We start from the raw sequence: 18,861 nt of genomic DNA, 5'->3' as shown, positions 1-18,861 counted from the left end.
GATGGGACAGTTATGGACTGTTAGAGAAAAAACTGCCAGGGTCTTTAAACTTATTACAGTTCACTTACATGAAGGACAAAATGGGTAGCAATAAAGGAAAAAGAATAATTTGGTGATCATTAAAGACAACATGCCCTGTAATAAACCCATCCCAAGCGCCATCTAGTGTTTTCATAGTGAAGAAATCCCCTCTGCATGGATCCAACCACCCCAGAGTCACCAGTAGAAAAGCTCCACTATCAGATCGCGCTCCAGTGGCACCATCTAATGTCCCAAAATGTTCTTATAAATGGATTATAAACATTAATGAGCGGTTATGTTACAGTGTGATGCTCATACAGCTGGACTGCTAAGTACTTCAACTGTGTTGCTGTCCACTTCTTTTTGGCTAAGCAAATGATGAAGATTGTTATTATTATTTTACAGCTTTACAAAAATAGCAAAAAGCAAAACATGGCGATAGAAATATATGATTATACAATTGATTCAATGCAAAGATAATAACCCAAAAGGTAGAGAGTTATTATACCACCACGTTTCACACAGCATATTATGAATTAGAACAGATTTCTTAAAAAATAAAAATAAAAAAGATTAAACACATACCAAAGAAAATAATACATTAAGAATAAATTAATCAACAAGTTAAGAGACATTTGGAGAAACTAAACCAGAGCAAGGCTGCTTTTTCTGATGGCATCAGCCCCAAAGTTCTATCTATGATGCCGAGTCTGTGTGATAAGGCGGCCTTTTGCGGCTGGATTTACAGTGAGGAAGACCAAAAACACACTCCTTTAATGGCCTCTCCTACAACCTTTAAATAGTGTCCGGATCCCAGGGAAACATTTGCCCAAACACCCTGGAGAGGACACAGAAAAGACAGGTGAGTAATCATGTCTTAGCAGCAACTTCTTTGCACCAACCTTTACCTTTAGACTTTGCACACACATTTGCATAAGTTTTCCTCAACAGTAGACCTTATTTGCTCCCAGTAACAATTCTTTCCTCCTCACAGACAACCACCACACTTCTTGATGAGGAGCAGCTGTGCAGGACCTGGAACAACAGGCTGATTTTTGTGTCGTGGTCTGGTAGTATTTCTTATCTAATTTCAGTGATAATCATTCTTTAGTTTTTTCATTTATTCATCGTTCCCTTTCCTCGGGTTATTCCTTTGATAGATGACTTTGAAAGGCACAACTTTTCCTTTCTATATATAATATAGTGGATACATTAAAAAGAGGATGTTGAACATGGAGCTGCCAGGCAGGCAAAAAAGAGGAAGTTTTGTAGTTGTAGAGGGTTGGTGTGACAGAAGACCATACAGGGGATAGAATGAGATGGAGGCAGACTGATCCACTGTGGTGACACCTGAAGGGAGCAGCAAGAAGAAGAAGAAAATGTTCATGTTTATCGATTACTAATTCATTTTGTTTGAACGACTTTAAAACATGAATATGGGGAAACTTTGTCCATCACGGCTTAAAATGCAGTACATTTTGTAAAGATTAAAATCACACTTTTTTTCTAAATTAACGTTTGATTCTTTGTTTTCCTCTTTATTTTTCTTATTTTCTTTATTGTAAAACTTTGTCTTGATATTTCTGTTAATATTTCTGATAGATACATGTAGTAATCTGTAGTGTATACAGGCACACCGTAAGAGGGCGCAAGGAGCCCACAGTCACGTTGAGCGCGAACATGCTTTTATTTTGAAAATCCAGGCTGGTGCTGGAGTCGTTCACTGTGCGGCAGCCGAGGTCAGCCCGAGGACCAAGTGAAACAGTGGAGCTGTGTCTGCGGAGGAATATTAAAAAGGTACCGCTGAATTCATGTATGCTTTCATGTTGTCCCATTCAGCTAAGAGATGAGCTCGAGTTTGTCTGTCACAGTGTTTATTTTCAGCTGGTTTAATAGATTTAGCTAACCCCGGTAGCCTTATTAGCCTTGTTAGCCGTTAGCTCTTCGGGTTGGCGTTTCTTAACCATGTGCTTATGTGATTATCCATACCGGTGTCAGCGTTTTGCCCCAGTGAAAACACTTTAGATGCTCCTGGGGAGGTGGGGGGGGGGGATCTTATGTGTCTTGTTTGCTTACTGAACTTACTGAAGAGGAAGATAAAATCCGTTAACATTTAAAATAATATCATAATGAATATAAAAATACGCAAATCGATTCAGAATAGATGAGAAATAAAGCAGTAATTGATTAATTAAAATAAAAACAAAAATCCGTCAGGACTCTTATTAATGTGGAGTCCGAAGGCATTTTATGTTAAAACTATATAACACTAAAGAGTTTTCCTTTGCTTACCTAGACTTTTTAAAAGTTATGGGTTGTTTTCTTTTGTTTTTTGTTTTTTTGAGAAACTCACAAGGGTTTTTTACCTGATGTTTAAAACTGATGTTTATTTTCTTCTGCAAATTAGCAAATCTAAATATAGTTTTAGTTGAACATGAGAAAATATTTTTTGTGATGTTATGTTCTAAGTTGAAGGCATTGTATACGTTTTTGTTGTTCAAATTTAGATGATGAGGATGTAAACCTGAGGGGGTCGGGCTAAATAAGTATATACTTCTGCCTACTCCCTTTCAAACAACTGCATGGAAAGATTTTATGAAATGTTGGTGAATGTATATGTTTGAAATAAAAATGAACTGAACCTTTGTTATTGCAGTTTCAGGCTCTCAGACTCTCATACTTCTGACAAACATCATAACCCTTACACAAGCAAACTTTAAACATCTACGACTAACAACGAGCACTGTGTGAGGCTCAGGCTTGGCTTTAAATGGCTGGATCGTCCAGCCGTGAGTGTCTTGTGCAGACTTAGACTTGGCTGTTAGATGGAAGTGTGCATATTAAGTAATACAAACATTTTTCATTTTTTACCTCAGTTCTATTAAAATTGTTACAGTCCTCAAAGTAAACGGGGGTTGATTAAAAAAAAAAATCCATGAATTTAGCCCTTATAACTTAAGTACAAGAGATAAACACATGAAGCTTTCTAGGTTTAGAAACACTTTCTCAGCTTTTTAAAAGCTGTAAGAGAATCAGTTTTGCACCCAGCCAAAGTGCACACTCTAAAGCCAAAATCAACAAATTATAGCTTCGGTGTCATGGGATATTTCATGGTTTCAACAGCAAAAGTACACAAATTCAACTTCTCGGTACTCCAAATTGTGACAATTTGACTCGGTGTAAACGTGATTTGGTGGTTGTTTTTAACCGAGCTTAGAAGGTGTTTTTCAACCCTGAGAATTTCATGTTTCGGTCTGTTGCACTCATGTTGTGAGGGCTCCTAACTCAGAAAATATTTATAGTATGAAGATAAAGTAATTTTCCATGGCTACATGTACAAAGAATGAGCTGATTCTGAGAGGGTCGGGATCAGATTGGACTTGTTTTGTTTTAATTAACCGACACCACTGCATCTGATACATTTTACAGGCTTTTCTTTCACAGCAATCCTCTAGTGTGTGATGTTTAAGAATGAAAGTTTGCATGTTATCAGGCTTTTTTCCCCTGACTTTTAATTATATATTATGCGGTTAAAACTGGCTGCTCACTCACTTTAAGCAAGGTATTCCTAGCAGTACATACAGAATACCAACAGCTTTGTGTATTAGTGTCATTATATCCCCTTCCTGAGCTTCCAAGGTTAAATCCCTTAATGTCATCCTCTTCAGCTTGCACAGAGCGGTGTTGAAGATAAGGGAGCTGCCAAGTCATGGGCAGAGCGTCACAATGACACATGAGACCCTCACGAGCTCACAGCTGTCCATGAGGACTGCAGCTCTGCGTATGGTTGACTTGCCGCTGTCCGTCTACAGCTCTCTGACACAGGTGAGGATGCTTTTCAACGTGCTCCTAGCAGCTATCAGAATATCCACACTGCATGGTTTACAAGAATGAATTATTTATTCACTTCATATTAGACCCTTCATATTGGAACTATATATAGACTATTCACTTTCTTTTGACCTATATTGCCACTCTTTTTTTATTTTTTTATTTAATTGATTAGTGTAGTAAGAAATATTTCTATTAAGAGGAACACACTGTGAGAGGATTTGGAAATGCCTCGTTTATCATTTTCCTTTAAAACCTGATGAGATGAGCCAGCAGCTGTATCTGTTTACATGTGAACGTCTACCACCTGTTTGAGCAGTTTAGTTGTTCAGCTAAAGGCTTCGTGTGATGGAGAGATACTGAGCAGCTCAGCCAGTTTTCTAGCAATGTGTTTCAAAGCATGCTGGTTTTAAAGAAGCTCATGCAAACTTCTTTTCCTGAACTGAAAGTTCTTATAAAACCAATTTATGCAGAACTCCTTAAACAAGTTAAGAATGACTTCTGTTACATTTACAAAAATGTGAAGTAGTAGTTTGCATTTTAGGTGTTTTTCCCCCCAGTTTCACTTTCTTTCTTGGTCCTTGTGGCTGTAGGGTGTTGAATGTCTGGTATTTCTCTTCATTTACCCACATAAACACATGTTATTGTGTTTATGCAGAAGGCGACAGTGTTTGTGTGGCCTGAGTCACGTAGCAGATCTGATATGATTAGAATATTCTGGTTGGAACATGCCTGACACGTGATGGCAGCGGTTATGAATACAGCTTGTACAAGCACTGGCAGCTCTATTCAGTCATCCCAGTCCATTTAGTGACCTTTTAAAAAGTCAATATTATGGCTGTTGTCATACCTACTGAGTTGTTGAGAATTTGCAGCAGCTACGTCTGTGTGTCTAAATATAAACGGAGAGGGCTACAAACACTATCTGAAATTGATTATTTAACATTTATGTGACAGGCGGATGGCGGGTCGTCTGCGCTGCCTCATATTACCTCAGTATCCGTTATACTTTGAGGCATGCGTCCTCAGTTAACTTTTCATCGGGCAGACAAGTGTTGCACTGAATGCAGCTCCTTCCTTTCCATCGTTCACAAGTTGTTTAATGCTATAAGATTATGGCAGAAATTATAACGCCGATTACCTTGGGCAGTACTTGGTCAGAAAAATGTACTAATCTTTGGAAACATTTTGGATTTATTTAACTTAAAAATGGCTAACAGAGGATTTCCTTGAACTTTCATTAAATCGAGGACAATTGAGAAAGTAGAAATGGTCAATGGATTGGTTATTTATTTAGTCGTATGTATTTGGGGGGCTAAAAAAAACAGAACAAGAACAACATTGAAAAACAGAAAATTATCGTTTATCTCCATCATCTTTTTTTAATCATTTCTGCAAGCCAGAGTAATAATTTCATTCAAATTAGTTTTTTCTTACAGCCCTATAATATTATTGTGACTGTTGAAACGCACAAAGAAACCTGGGATCAATTTTTAGATGTTGGGATCAGTATTCCATCTTTATGTTTTATGTTTGTTGGTTTTTTTTTTTTTTTTTAAGGCTGTAACAGTTCAACTGTTTGGTTTGGTGTGTCTTTATGAGAATGATTAAATGGTAAATGGCCTGTATTTGTATAGCGCTTTACTAGTCCCTAAGGACCCCAAAGCGCTTTACACATCCAGTCATCCACCCATTCACACACAGGTGATGGCAAGCTACATTGTATCCACAGCCACACTGGGGTGCACTGACAGAGGCGAAAAACAAAGGGGGAAAATGTATTTTCACCGCAGGCTTAGTAATGTTATCTTGATTTAATTTTGAAGAAAAACAATATACTTCATTAAAAAATAAACTATTCATTGTATATTCCAAAAAAATTCATTAACTGAACACTCTTTAAACATCGCACTGCCTTGCTTTAACTGGACATGAACAACTACACGTGGGAAGTACAGGAAAGTGGAACCGTGACATGATATTGTGGACATTTGTCGTGGTTTTAGAATTGTAACACCTGTGACACACTCTGTTATTTCTAAAGGGCAGATTTACCTGTAGGGCGTAGTGTATGAAAGGCACCTGGTTGCTTTCGGTTTGGCATGGTGTCGTTGGGTGTGTTTTGATGTTTTTGCACGGTGTCTGTTTGTTTTATTTCGTTCTCCTGACTGATTGTCAGAAATGTCAGCATGACTGTTAGACCTGATCTTCTTACTGTAGAGGGGAAAATATGTTTTCACTATTATTTTTTTTATATAATTTTGACATTTTATTGTGTATATGATACTTTAAGATAAAGTTGTCTATAACAAAATTATAACACAGTGCCATCTGCTAATAATGGGCTGGGTTGTATTCATGAAAACAAAGGAGGGAAATCTATCAGTTGAAACAGGACTAAAAATGGAGCATCCGCAGCAAACTAATCTATCCCTTGCATCATTTTATAATTATTTTGTCTATTTATTCATCTTTGTTTTTGTATTTTTCTGTGTTTATGTTCTTCTGACATCTGACCCACGTTAAAATAATGGACTGAACATTAGGGCTGCCACGATTAGTCGACTAGTCACGATTACGTCGACTATCAAAATCGTCGATGACTAATTTAATAGTCGACGCGTCGTTTGAAGCTTTGTAAGATCCCAAAAGACGCAGGAATAAGTAGTAGGATTTAAGAGTGTAATAACGGACTGAAACAGAAGATGGCAGCACTGCATGTACAAGGATGCCAGCTGCCGTTAAACCCCAAAGAAAAAGACCGTGTCCCAGAATTCATAGCGCAGCCCAGCTCAGTTTCCAACAATAGCAGCAGCTAGTTAGTTTTAATGTTACTTGTATTATTCTTTCTGGGTCACAAAATAAACGTTTAATATTTTCAAAAGCGCTTCGACGTTTTCGGAGACGTCTGTTACCCACTAGCTCGATAGCTAGCCGGGGTTCAAGGCTCACTAGAGCCGGTGAGAACACCGGACTCCCAGCAAATCGTTTTCAAACCCACCGCCGTCTTTTGCTACTCAGGTTAAACATGATATATAAGTTACTTAGATAACTTAAAATGTTATTGTTTGGCTTTTTTTTTTTTTTTTTCCAGTATTTTATTTGTTCCTGAGTAAATCGGTTTGGCTGAGATTAAAGTTATAGTTTTTACACAGCTGAATAAACGTCAAGCAGACAACTGATTATCAGAAGTCTGAGATGCTCGAGAATATACTCCGGTGTCCCGTTATATTTTAGATAGCAAGGAGCAGACGGCTGAGTTTATTAAACTCCATCGAAACAATCTGCAAACGTCATTCAAATTTAATAAACTATCATCTTGTCTTTTTTTTAGTTAGCACATACCGTAAACACTTAAAGCTGTAAGCTAATGATAGTTATATAAGAGCAGATGCATGCTGGTGCAATAAGATGTACGTTTTACGTTCAATGGATGCATGATCTGATTAGTCGACTAATCGCAAAAATAATCGGTGACTAGTCGACTATCAAAATAATCGTTTGTGGCAGCCCTACTGAACATACACACACAACCACTAGCACTTTATATAGCTTCTGTAGAAAGTAGCCACATATTTCATTTATCTTAAACTGCACTACTGTATGATTCTGTATAAACAATCATTCTGTACAATACGATAATTATAATTCTACAACTGTTTACAACTGTTTAACTTGCATATTTCTGTATAGTTTCATATTTATATTTATATCCTGTTCATAGCCTGTACATAGCTTGTATAGTTATAGCATATTCATAATATACCTTCATACCGTGTACATTGTAACATACCCATTTTTGTACCCTCATACCTATAACAGACCCATTTCTGTAATATATCTATATAAATATATTATTGCTAATATATATTTTGTAATATATCTATATCATGGCTAAAGCACTGATGGATGGATGCAAACTGCATTTCGTTGCCTTGTACTTGTGACATGTGCAATGACAATAAAGTTGAATTCTATTCTAATTCTATTCTAGAAAAGGCTTTTGTCCCTGTGTTGTATATAAAGAGGTCCTCGGTATGTGTCGATTCATTTTTAATCTGTATGCTCACAAAAAAGGTTATGAGTATAAGTACAGGATGAAAAGCTGCCGGAAAACAGACTTTAAATCATTAAAATCTGCATGTGATGCAGTGCATATATTGACAACGTACAGAATAAAAACATTTGGGGTGTATGAAAATCTAAGTTGATGCTCTTCTTCTCTTTCTTTTCTCCAGGTGAGCATCAGCACAGACACCAAGAAACTGGTAGTTGCCACTGCCTTTGGTGCTGTCTCCCTCCTCTTCCTCGCTCGACGCTTCCAGAGGAGGAAGGGCAGAAAGAAGGTTCATCCACAGCACTGGGAGAAGGCTGGTTTAGAGTTTCACCCCCCAGCCGCAGGAGAGAATGGTAAGATCTCCTCACACTGATTTAATTCTTTCCTCTTCAACCAGCAGCTCACTGGCCTGTGATCTCCATTCAGTGTCAGCCCGGTTACTGGTGTGTGATGTAACAAGACTGACGTGCGAGGCCACTCCTGTATTACTTTGAACTTTGAAAAGGCAGGCTCTAGATAAATGGTTTAACTCATTTAATCTCCTCCAGGAAGATTAGAGTCCTAAAGAGAACTTAAAAGAAACGAGGAATTAAGGGAAGTCAGCTGAGCAGTTTAAGAGAGCATTTCCTTTCTTTTTGATACAATAGATTTAGTGGGTCCATAGTGTATAGCTTTACAGCATCACCCAAGACACTAATGATCCTGGGTTTGGTCCTGGGTGGAGTAAAAACGTTTCCAAATCAAACATGCAGACTTATCTGCTGTGGCCAGCTTGTTTTGAATGAGCGAGCAGCCAAAAGTAGTTTTAGGTTTAGTAAAGGGAAAATGTTTACAGAGGTTTTAACAATGACAGGAGACTATCTTTGCAAACCCGATTTCATCCGCTAACCTAACACTCGTGCTGGGTTTCTGACAGAGAAGTTGGTTGAGCTGATACACTAATTTGTGCTGTGGCACAGAAAGAACGGGGGAGCTGCTTCTGTGCTATATGAGCACAGAGAGAGGCTTCAGGGTGTTTATTCCCCATTTACAGCATGAAGTAAAATATTGTGAAAAACTAGGATGCATTGATTTTTATTTTCTTTAGTAACTATAAGCTACCTGGTTGATTGTTTAGCAATGGGTCTGTTACCCTCAGCTCTGTTTATTGTAGCACGAAAGTTAAATTAAATGTTGGCATCTATCTGATATCTGGATTGTTGGCTTCCACAGTCAGCTGAGTATTTGCTGCCACATCTATTTCTCTTGCAAAGACCTTTTGAACAGGCGTTTCTCAACGAGCTGCCTGTCTGATGCCTTTTCTCCACCTTTGTACCCACTGGGCCTTTCACTGTATCACTGTGTGTAAATCAAAGCACACCTTTGTTTGCTGTGTTTGAATCAAATTGGCAAAAAACGGCTTCAGCAAAGTTAATTATTAAAATACCATGGAGGCTTTCCAGAAAAAGTTACCCAGATGTTAAATTTGACATGTCCACTGTGTAATCCTGGTATTCTAGTCGGATCTTTCTGTGAAACCTCATCTCATCTGAACTCTCATCTTTATCTTCTCAGATAATACGAGCCAAAACATTACGCTCTCCCTCAACTCCAAGAATGGCTACTCCTCTGATCTGGTTCTCAGTGCTGGAGGTTACAGGAAGTTGTCTGGATCTGTCATGAGCCTGGCTTCGGTAAGATGAGAGCACGGAGTGTGTTTAGACTGCATTTAAAGATAAATTTTATCTGAAATGACAAAACCAGGAGACATGATGCAAAAATACCTTTGTCTCATGTTCAGAAGAACAGGGAACCTTAAATTATACGGTGAACCTTTAAGTATTAGATGCTGTAAACAGTATTTACTAATGATGTGTTCTTTTTAGGTGGTGCCTATGTAGGATCATTAACTGTGTAACCAAAAACACATTAAATTAATGTAATGTCTGTTTAATTTCATCATTTCCAGTCTTGTATTAGTAAAACTTGTTGATGTTTGTTCTGCTTTTGTGTTTTTGTGCAGGTAAAAAGCTTGAACTCATCCAGCAGCAGTACCTGCGCAAATGACTCCACTTGTTGGGACGGAGTGGAGGATGCTGACAGTTGCAGTGTGCTCAACCTACCTGTCACCACACCTGAAAACCTGTACCTAATGGGTAAAGAAACCTCTGTGTACTATGTACCAGAATCCAGTAATACTGTTTGAATGTACTGTAATAGTTTTTGGTGGGTTGCAGTGTTTAAAATCGGAGGTGCTGAGTCATTGATTGCTTTAGGAGACTCAGTCTGTGTGTGTTTCTCTCAGGTATGGATTTATTCGAGGAGGCCCTGCGGCGGTGGGAGGAGGCGCTGACATTCAGGAGCAGGCATGCTGAGGACGATGTGAGCTGTGCCTCAGTCAAAATTGGAGCTGGAGACACCATTGCTGAGCAGAGCATGGAGGTGAGACAAACCATACAGGTCTTATTGCAGACTGTAGCCAAAAAAAGAGAAGCACAGTCTGAGTGCAAAGTGCACCGTGTAAAGATTCCCTACACCCTTACACCACCAGCAGCAGCAGCTTGTGGGGACCCATGGAAGATGTATGTTGTTGACATGAAATTCTTCATCTTCATCTGTGCTTGAGCCTAGTTGGTGATCATGCCATGTCATCATGTCATAGCGCAGAATGCAGCGATCAACCTAGTGGAAGGAGGTTAACTTTGATTAACCTCCATGCTCTGACACGGTACAGATCAGTTAGTGAGAGTCCAGACATCCTTTGGAAAAATAAGTGGGCTCTTCATTTTTAAAATGACTTTTGTAGAATTGCCATAAAATACCTCTTTTGGCGCAACATGCAAATAGTTCATATGTGTTTTCTTTTTTTGTTTAACCAAAAAAGAAAGCGGTTGCATAACATTTGTCTGATACCAAACAGTAGATGTATTGATTCACATCCCACCAACATTTTCTGTGCTCTGTTCTTTAGTACCAGAGGATGGTAGAGTTTAGAGATTATGCTGCCCACAGACACAATGCAGATGAGACTACAGGTCGCTAACTACAGGAATAACCAGCACTGACAGCTCACCTGTGTGTCAGAGTTTGGATTGCATAACAGCACACTAATTGGGTCTCTAACGAGATTGGAGGGGTTTTGAATCAGTAGTTAAGCCTGCACCCAGACACAGCTCGGGCTGCAGCTTTGACTTGTGTCAAGGAAAGCCAGTACGATCGAATGCGTTTTTAAAGCTACTTAGAAATGAGGTCACACGAGATTCCCAAGAAAGAGCTGTAAATACTCTTTTAAAATAAGAAAAAATGCTATTTTCTACATTTTACATTGGTCTACTGGACAAATTTTCAAGAATCTGATATTTTTTAAGTCTCAAACCAGCAGCTTAACCTGATGGTTTGCACAACTCTTATCTAGTGCGCCTGAGAACTCGGTTATCCCTACCGAAATTAAGACAAATCTTTACATTCTGATGAGTCAAGTTTCTTTGATTGTTTGTGTGTTCAGGACGTCATCAGCGCAGAGTTTATCCACAGGCTGAAGGCTCTGCTGCACAGGGCTTACCGCCTCCAGGAGGAGTTTGAGGGAGTGTTGGGGATGTCAGAGCCCTCATCCCACAGTAGCAGCCAGGGTGAGTCACTGAAGCATTATGCAGTTCTTTTTGTCCAACACAGGAAAAATAGGCACAGCAGTAAAAGACGGTGTGAAGCAAAGCAGGAAGCCAGTGCGTATATATAATTTTGTGTGTGTGAGCAGGTGTGTTGGAGGACTTTTTTTTTTTTTTTTTTAAATTGTAAATATATGTGTGATGATTCCTATTCTGTTTCCCTTACACAGTGGCAGACATTTTGTCCAGAGAAGAGTTAGATGACGCCTGTCTGAGGGACAGCATCAGCATCGCCTCCACTGACTCGTTTGTGTCTGCAGCTGAGGTAACAGAAGCACCAAATCCTCCCATTAACACCCCTGGAGTTCTTCCACAGTGCTTTTTTTGTCAGTTGTTTTCTGTAAAGGGAAAAAAAAAATCAGTCTTGATATTTTGCTTTTGGTTCCAAGGAAAAGTATTTAAAAAATTAAAAATACAGCATTAAAAAAAAATAATAATAATAATTTTGGTTCAGTAAAAAAAAATCTCATTTGGATTTCTTTCAAATTTACATTTCCTTCATTTTAAAGAACAAAAAAGCAGGAAGGAGTAATTCAAACATACGTTTTTGTTTATATAAATTCTGAATTGGTTTCTTTCTATTCAGACGTTTTTCACCACCTTTGTAAAACATGAAAAACATACACGACTTGTCACAAATCAGGAGATCCTGCTTCGGTTAGTTAACCACAGCACTTTGTTCACAGCCATGTGGTTTGGGAACAAAGCACGAGGAGAGGAGGTGAAATCAGGAAACGTCTTAAACTAAAACTGTCTGAACCTTTAAAGCTCCGACTGATTTGCAGCAGGAGTTTGACTCAGGAAGCTTCGCTCTTCCTCTGGGTTCACCACCCGGTGTTTACCAGTTCTCTGTTTATCGCCTTTACTCATTAAGTCTCAGTGAGGGCTCAAGGTGCTACTGGCGCACTTGACCCACATATCACTAAAATAAACTGGTTCTTAAGAATCACTGGTGGTGTGTTTACAGAGTGTACAAGCTAAGTTTACACACCAATGACTTTAACATCCTCCCTGCAGAAAGATAACAATGCTTTACAAGGATTGTGTGTTAAACATCCTTTTAGAAATGGCAATTAAATTATTAGCAGTGTTTTTTTTTTTTTTTTTTCTGGCCTAGGCAAAGTTTATGCATTAATATTAGTTTTTTAATAATAATTCTTAATAAAAATGATGTTTGTATTTCACCATTTCTTGTTTTTGCTTTCATGCAGACAATAAAACATTGTGAATAACAAGATCTTATGTACCCTTCATTGTTCAGTCCATGATGCCTTTGCTATCTGTCTCCACCTCAGATGTCCGAGCACAGAGAGCTGAGGAGTGTTTTCACTCTGGGACATCACCCTTTGTATGAGGAGGCGCTGAAGATGGCTGAGGATGGCAGTATCTCCTGCAGAGTGCTGCGGTAATCAGACATTAACACACGTCGTATAGAAGACAGTCAGGGAAACTTGTACAGCGTTGTGATCGTCCCACTGTGAAATTTGATGGCATGACAGCATGAACTTTCTTATTTTGTTCTCCCGATTGTCTGCTGGCAGTTAAATGAGAGGTTTCTCTTGATTTTCACTCTCAGAACTGAGATGCTGGAGTGTCTCGGGGACTTGGATTTCCTGGCTAAGCTGCACTGTGTGCGGCAGGCGTGGCAGGTACGGTTCAGTAAGATGGTGCTCACCAAAGACTGTATGCTAAGATGAAAGTCTCCACTTCTGATGCACAACAGTAAAACTAGAATATTGTGGCTGAGTTTGCCTGATGTGGATGTTTGCTGAAGGAGGGGGAAAAAAGGGTCAGGTAGCTTTATGTTATCTGATCTGTTGTGCTTAATTTAGTTCAGTTTTATTTCACACAACAGTCGCCCCAAGGCACTTTATATTGTAAGGTAAAGACTAGAGATGGCACGATACGACTTTTTTATGTCTGATACCCATATCATAAATTTGGATATCTGCCAATACCGATATAAATCCGATATAGCGTATTTTATAATCAATAAAATGTTTTTTTTTAAATATCTTGCTGCATTTTGTATAAGTTCATACTCAGGTTTAAAAAACAAAACTAAAGCTATTCTGTTATACCTGTATGCAAAAAATACAAAATATTTCATAGATCAGCAACACTGATCAATCTAATAAACTTAAACCTGCAGCATACTCCCTATTCCGGTATTTTAAAGAGTATTTAGTGGAAATATTAAGCAACCTAATTAATAGGGTCGCCAACTCCGAACACAAAAAAATAAATAAATGGGGAACCACCATCCCCCCCCCCCCGCCTCATAATGCTTAATTGATGTAAACAACTTTAATTTAATACACATGTAAAAGAAAATGCACAGAAATCAAGAATTTTTCTACAATAATTAAATAGATTCAACATCTTTCTTCAATAGAATTGCAGACTGCACAGATGGTACCTTCCCAAAGGAAAAAGCACTATTGCTTAGTAGGTTATAAATTTGACTTAATAGTTCCTATATACAATAATGGATTTCTATACATTTTACATCAGATGAAAACTTTGGTTGTAAGATTCAGATAATTATTTATTAAAAGCTAGACATGACAATAAGAAAGAAAAGTATTTCTTTGTCCCCCCCTCTCCCTGTTAATGCCCTACCTGCCCCCCTGGCAAAACTTTGCTAGACCCACCCCTGCACAGTTACCAGCTGTCAGCTACGTAGAAAAGGATCCTGGTGTAGAAAGTAATATTAAATAAATTCTAACAACAGCTTGTCAAGCTTAAACGTGCTGCTGTTGTTTATGCGCTGGTTTCCTCTTTCTGGCACAAAGTGGGCGATAAACTAACGAGAGACGGGACTCGCCACAGAAAAGCCGATCAGCTGATCATTGATCAGTTTCATGATTAAAGTAGCAGCAGGAGAGGGAGAGAATGAGAGACAGTCGCTCCCAGCATTCGCTGGGAATGTTTTACAAACATTCAGAGATGAACTTACACACTTGCTTTACTTCCCTGGGATAACTTTCTTGGAGATTAAATGCCGGTTTGGAAGCAGGTAGCGAGGCTCCAAATGCTCAAGCAGACCGCTGACAGGTCTCGCATGACACAGCCGCTCTATCATGAGACGCACACTGCTCCGACGTGCTACGGTTATGAGCTGAGTTACGCTATGTCACAAGTTTTGTGAGGTGCTTTTGTGATATTTAATGGATCGGATTACATTTTTTATTTCTCTCCGATCTCTATCCGATCCAGTAATTTAGGCCAGTATCGGACCGATACCGATACGTAATATCGGATCGGTCCATCTCTAGTAAAGACCCTACAGTAGTACAGTACAGAGAAAACCCCAACAATCAGACAAACCCCACCATGAGCAAGCAGCTGGTAAGAGTGGGAAGGAAAAACTTGCTTTTAAGAGGAAGAAATCACCAGCAGAACCAGGCTCACACTCACAAAACGTAAAGAATATACTCACAGCTCATAAGACGTGTAATAGACCAGTGCTCTCAAACTACTGGGCAGATTATTAGCTGAAACTAAGGTGACAGGGTAACCCTGGCTTTGATCATGCAAACAGTCTTATTTAATTTCTTATGACTTTTATTATTTTTAGTGTATAGTTTACTGTTGTTATTAGTGTTGTTATTAGGTATAGTGTTTATTTTGTATAACCTGTTGTTTAAGATGTGCTATAGAACTTTGACTTGACTTGAATTAATAGGGTAAGATAAATGCTCCAATTAAAGATATTAAGGCATTTTTCCTGATTGCCTGTTTGGATATTTTGGCTTTGTTCTCAATAGTATTTCTGTGTTGCTGTGGACATTAAGAAGTTGAATTAGCCAGAGAAACACTGCAGACCTCCTGCTCATTGAATTCCGGACCACAGTTGTAATTTTTGAACTGTAGATTATTGTCCACTGTGTATTGAAAATTAAAAATAATTAAAGAATTTTGTTTTGTCTGCAGCTCATTTTGTGTGACAGGACAACTTGGACGTTTCTGGCCGACACAGGAAAGAAAATACTGTCTTCCATTATAGTCAAAGCACAAAAGGTAAAACTGAAAATACAGATAACGGATTTAGAAAATTAGAAATTTTTTAATTTTTTAATTGTATGAGCTGTTCTCCGCCTCACATGTTGCTGTTCGGTTTTCAGAGCCCAAAGAGATTTGAGGAAGTGTTTGAAGAGATGATTTCCTTCCTGGAGCACACAGAGCACTGGGAAAACACAGAATTGGAACTCGCCGCGCGGGGGGTAAGTGTGATTCTCTGACCTGTGATCCAACACGACTTAAATCGGTCGAACAGCATTTTTCCTTGCTTCTCTTTGCTTGACATTCTTCACCAGGTGAAGCATCTAAACTTCTACGACATCGTGCTGGATTTCATTCTGATGGACTCCTTCGAGGACCTGGAGAATCCACCCATCTCCATCCAGAACGTGATCAACAACCGCTGGCTCAACAGCTCCTTCAAGGAGACAGTGAGTAAAACTACAAAATAGCACCTGCATATGTATACATACCACTGAGACACATGAAAGGCAAAGCAGTTAACACAAGTGAGTTTTCATTGAATCTGACATGTATTTGTTTCACAGGCAGTGGCATCAAGCTGTTGGTCAGTGCTGAAGCAGAAGAGGCAGCACATGAAGGTACGAGTCTGAGGTCCTTTAAAATGCACGGTAACAGGAGGGTGGCGCTGGAGGAAATATCTCTTTACCTGAAATGTGATGTAGGGTTAAAATAACTTATTTCTAAGAATACAGAGATGAGCAGGTAGATCTGAACACCTCTGTGCCGTTTGTCTCTCAGGTGTCCGACGGCTTCATCGCCCATTTCTATTCCGTGTGTGAACAGATCGGCCCCGTCCTGGCGTGGGGCTTCCTGGGGCCAAAGGGCTCCCTGCACGATTTGTGCTGCTTCTTCAAGGTTAGAACATGAGGAACATCTGCAAGTGTCCTGTTTTACACATGGACTGTTTTGTGTCAGTGGATGAGATTTAGACTAAATTTGGAACGAAAATGAGAATTAATCTTTTTTGTACTTAACTAAAAGTAAATGTAGTTGAGAAAAAAGTGTAAGTTTATTGAGATTTGGGATGTTTGCAGGACTGGGAGTCAGCAGCCTTTTAAAACTGTTTGTATTGTAATATCTATTCTGAGATCCTTAAATCTGCCCCTGATTTTAAAAACCATATTATGATTAGGGGAAAAGGAAAAAAACTAAAGAGCTTATACAATCTGAACTCCCAGTCTTAACTCGTTCCCCCCTGTGGACGACATTTGACGATCTTCCTGCACCCTTAATGATGAATTTTGAGTTACTCATGAGTCCCGTTTCTCCTGCAGGACCAGGTGCTGCACTTCCTGAAAGACATCTTTGATCTGGATAAAGTGCGTTACTGCTCGGTGGAGAGTTTGGCGGACGACGTGCTCCGGCTGCTCCACCGACGCTCAGAACTGCTGCTCGCCTACCTGGGAGCCGACTCGCTGCGGTACCTGAACGGGTGTAACTCACCACCGGTGCACCTGGTTCCCAGTGCCCTGCTGGAGGCACGAGTGCAGTGAGAGATACGACCAAGTCTTTAAATATTACACAAGTCAGTCCCAGCATTCGTTCAGGGGTGAGTTCACACCAAATGTTGGACCAAAGGAAACTGTAGGTGTGAGCTCACCTGCAGTCTGTGAAATCAACTCATTATGTCTCCCATCATGCCAGTGTCATGATGTCCAGAGTGGATCCACGTAAACTGAACCAGCCGTCTGTCTTCAGGCATGCTCACGGTCTCTGGTGTGGCCTCCACTTCCTCTTCTTATTCCCCTGGCCGCTTTTCAATGTGCCATAGCAGCGCTTTTAAAAGGTTCAAAGAGAACAGCAATAATATTTATTAAATATGAACTTGTGTAGTAATAAACTGAGGCAGGCTTGAAATCTGTTGCAGTAGGTGTTATGTTATGTTAATTGAGGGAATTTTAATGCCATTAAGAGCAGTTTGTGAAAGAAGAGGTAATTTATTTTATTATACAGCAGACAGGTGCAGAGCTTATTTGTAGAAATAGTGTCTGCATGCATTAATAGGTTAGTGATCGCTCTCACAGACGCGAGGACATGCTTTATGCCCAGAGCTGCTCTTCGCTGAACAAAGGGCCTCGGTTTAAGAGGTGGAAATGTGCTGAATAGGAGATAAAATGCAGCGTTTCAGTTTCTTTACTTGAAAGGGGGAAAGTTTTTGTTTTTGTTTTTTTGACACTACAAGCCACAGAACATTTATGCAATATTAAAGTTTAGCACACAAAGCTCCCAAAGCCATTATAATATTAAGTCGACACATCTGCCCAGCTGCTGTACAACTTGTGCCGCTCGGTTTTTCATGACGGGCAGAAACACAGAAAGCCTTATTGTAAATGCAAATATTCAAGCCTTGTGTTTGTCGCTGAATGTCAGCCCACAGTCTTCGTGTTTCCAATCATCTGGGAAGTTTAAAAAAAAAAAAATACTGTAGTGTGTTAATGTCTGTCCTGCAGATCAGTTACTGTGTACAGAATATACACTGCATGCTTCAAGCTCAAGCTCCTACAGAAGTAGAAAATGTAGAGTCAAGTCTGGGGTGTCAGTCTACTGCAACCTCCAAATGTTGTCTTAAAAGTGGACATACAGAACTGGCAATGAGCACAGTATTATTCTTGCTCCGGACTGGTGTAGCTTTGCATGATTCAAAGTTCAAAATAGTCCCCATTTGTCTGGTAATTCTTATTAGTCATTAACTAATAATAATAAAAAAAGAAATACAAGCTGAACTAAGGTGAAGATCAGCAGGATTGCATCAGCAAACATTTTGTCCTGCCTATTAAAGTCTCATTGAGCCAGCTTGGTTTCATTCCATGTCACTGCTCCACCAGCAGTCATTCCCCATCTTGGTATACTGCATTAAGCCAGGTTTTATCTGATTGGCTTTCCCTCCGAGATGGGCAGGGCTGTTGTGCTCTCATCACCACATGTTGAAGAGAACTGCTCTCACTGATGACACATGGAGCCCAGAGCAGTGTGAAGGCTTCAGTTCACCATGATTAATGCAAAATCATCCACCACTGTAAAAAGAGCATAGGTTCACTTTCAAGTTTGGCATTTTAGGTGTTCGAGCACTTATCTGTTAAGCTGTGGACTTCTGAAATTCAAACATGAGTATAGACTGGATGGAGATTGCTTTATGTTCTGATTTTTATTTTTCCAGAAAGGTTACAAGAAACGAGTGTTTGTTGTTGTTCAGCTGGGATCACGTGTTACATGTTTTGACTGATTGGTGAAATAAAGTTGAATGTGTGCAAATAAAGACTG

At 39.3% G+C, this 18,861-nt stretch overlaps 1 protein-coding gene and 1 long non-coding RNA gene across 2 annotated transcripts; one reads left to right on the top strand and one right to left on the bottom strand.

Moving 5' to 3' along the window:
- Positions 1-1,719: 1,719 nt before the first annotated feature.
- miga1 (mitoguardin 1) lies at positions 1,720-18,856 on the top strand. The gene is made up of 16 exons (XM_084911869.1): positions 1,720-1,818; positions 3,690-3,846; positions 8,091-8,262; positions 9,464-9,582; positions 9,912-10,044; positions 10,194-10,330; positions 11,394-11,517; positions 11,724-11,818; positions 12,849-12,958; positions 13,130-13,202; positions 15,490-15,576; positions 15,681-15,779; positions 15,873-16,007; positions 16,125-16,178; positions 16,339-16,455; positions 16,875-18,856. The coding sequence occupies exons 2-16, from the start codon at positions 3,748-3,750 to the stop codon at positions 17,091-17,093; spliced, it is 1,773 nt and encodes a 590-aa protein (XP_084767995.1). The 5' UTR covers positions 1,720-1,818; positions 3,690-3,747; the 3' UTR covers positions 17,094-18,856.
- Positions 11,648-12,883, bottom strand: LOC146367966 (uncharacterized). The gene is made up of 2 exons (XR_014797546.1): positions 12,801-12,883; positions 11,648-11,891 (listed from the first exon to the last, which is right to left on the bottom strand). It is a non-coding gene; the product is annotated as an uncharacterized LOC146367966 (long non-coding RNA).
- Positions 18,857-18,861: the final 5 nt, after the last annotated feature.

This window comes from Perissodus microlepis, chromosome 18 (assembly GCF_051167445.1).
Source record: "Perissodus microlepis isolate ML-2025 ecotype Zambia chromosome 18, ASM5116744v1, whole genome shotgun sequence".
NCBI lineage: Eukaryota > Metazoa > Chordata > Actinopteri > Cichliformes > Cichlidae > Perissodus > Perissodus microlepis.
The sequence above is the reverse complement of the archived record's forward strand: the minus strand, read 5'-3'. Positions and strand labels throughout refer to the sequence as shown.

Excerpts from the sequence above, each read along its gene's own strand:
- miga1 (XM_084911869.1), top strand. The coding sequence starts at position 3,748 with ATGACACATGAGACCCTCACGAGCTCACAGCTGTCCATGAGGACTGCA. Across the intron at positions 3,847-8,090 it reads TCTACAGCTCTCTGACACAG|GTGAGCATCAGCACAGACAC; the intron begins GTGAGGATGCTT and ends TCTTTTCTCCAG. Across the intron at positions 15,577-15,680 it reads TTATAGTCAAAGCACAAAAG|AGCCCAAAGAGATTTGAGGA; the intron begins GTAAAACTGAAA and ends TTCGGTTTTCAG.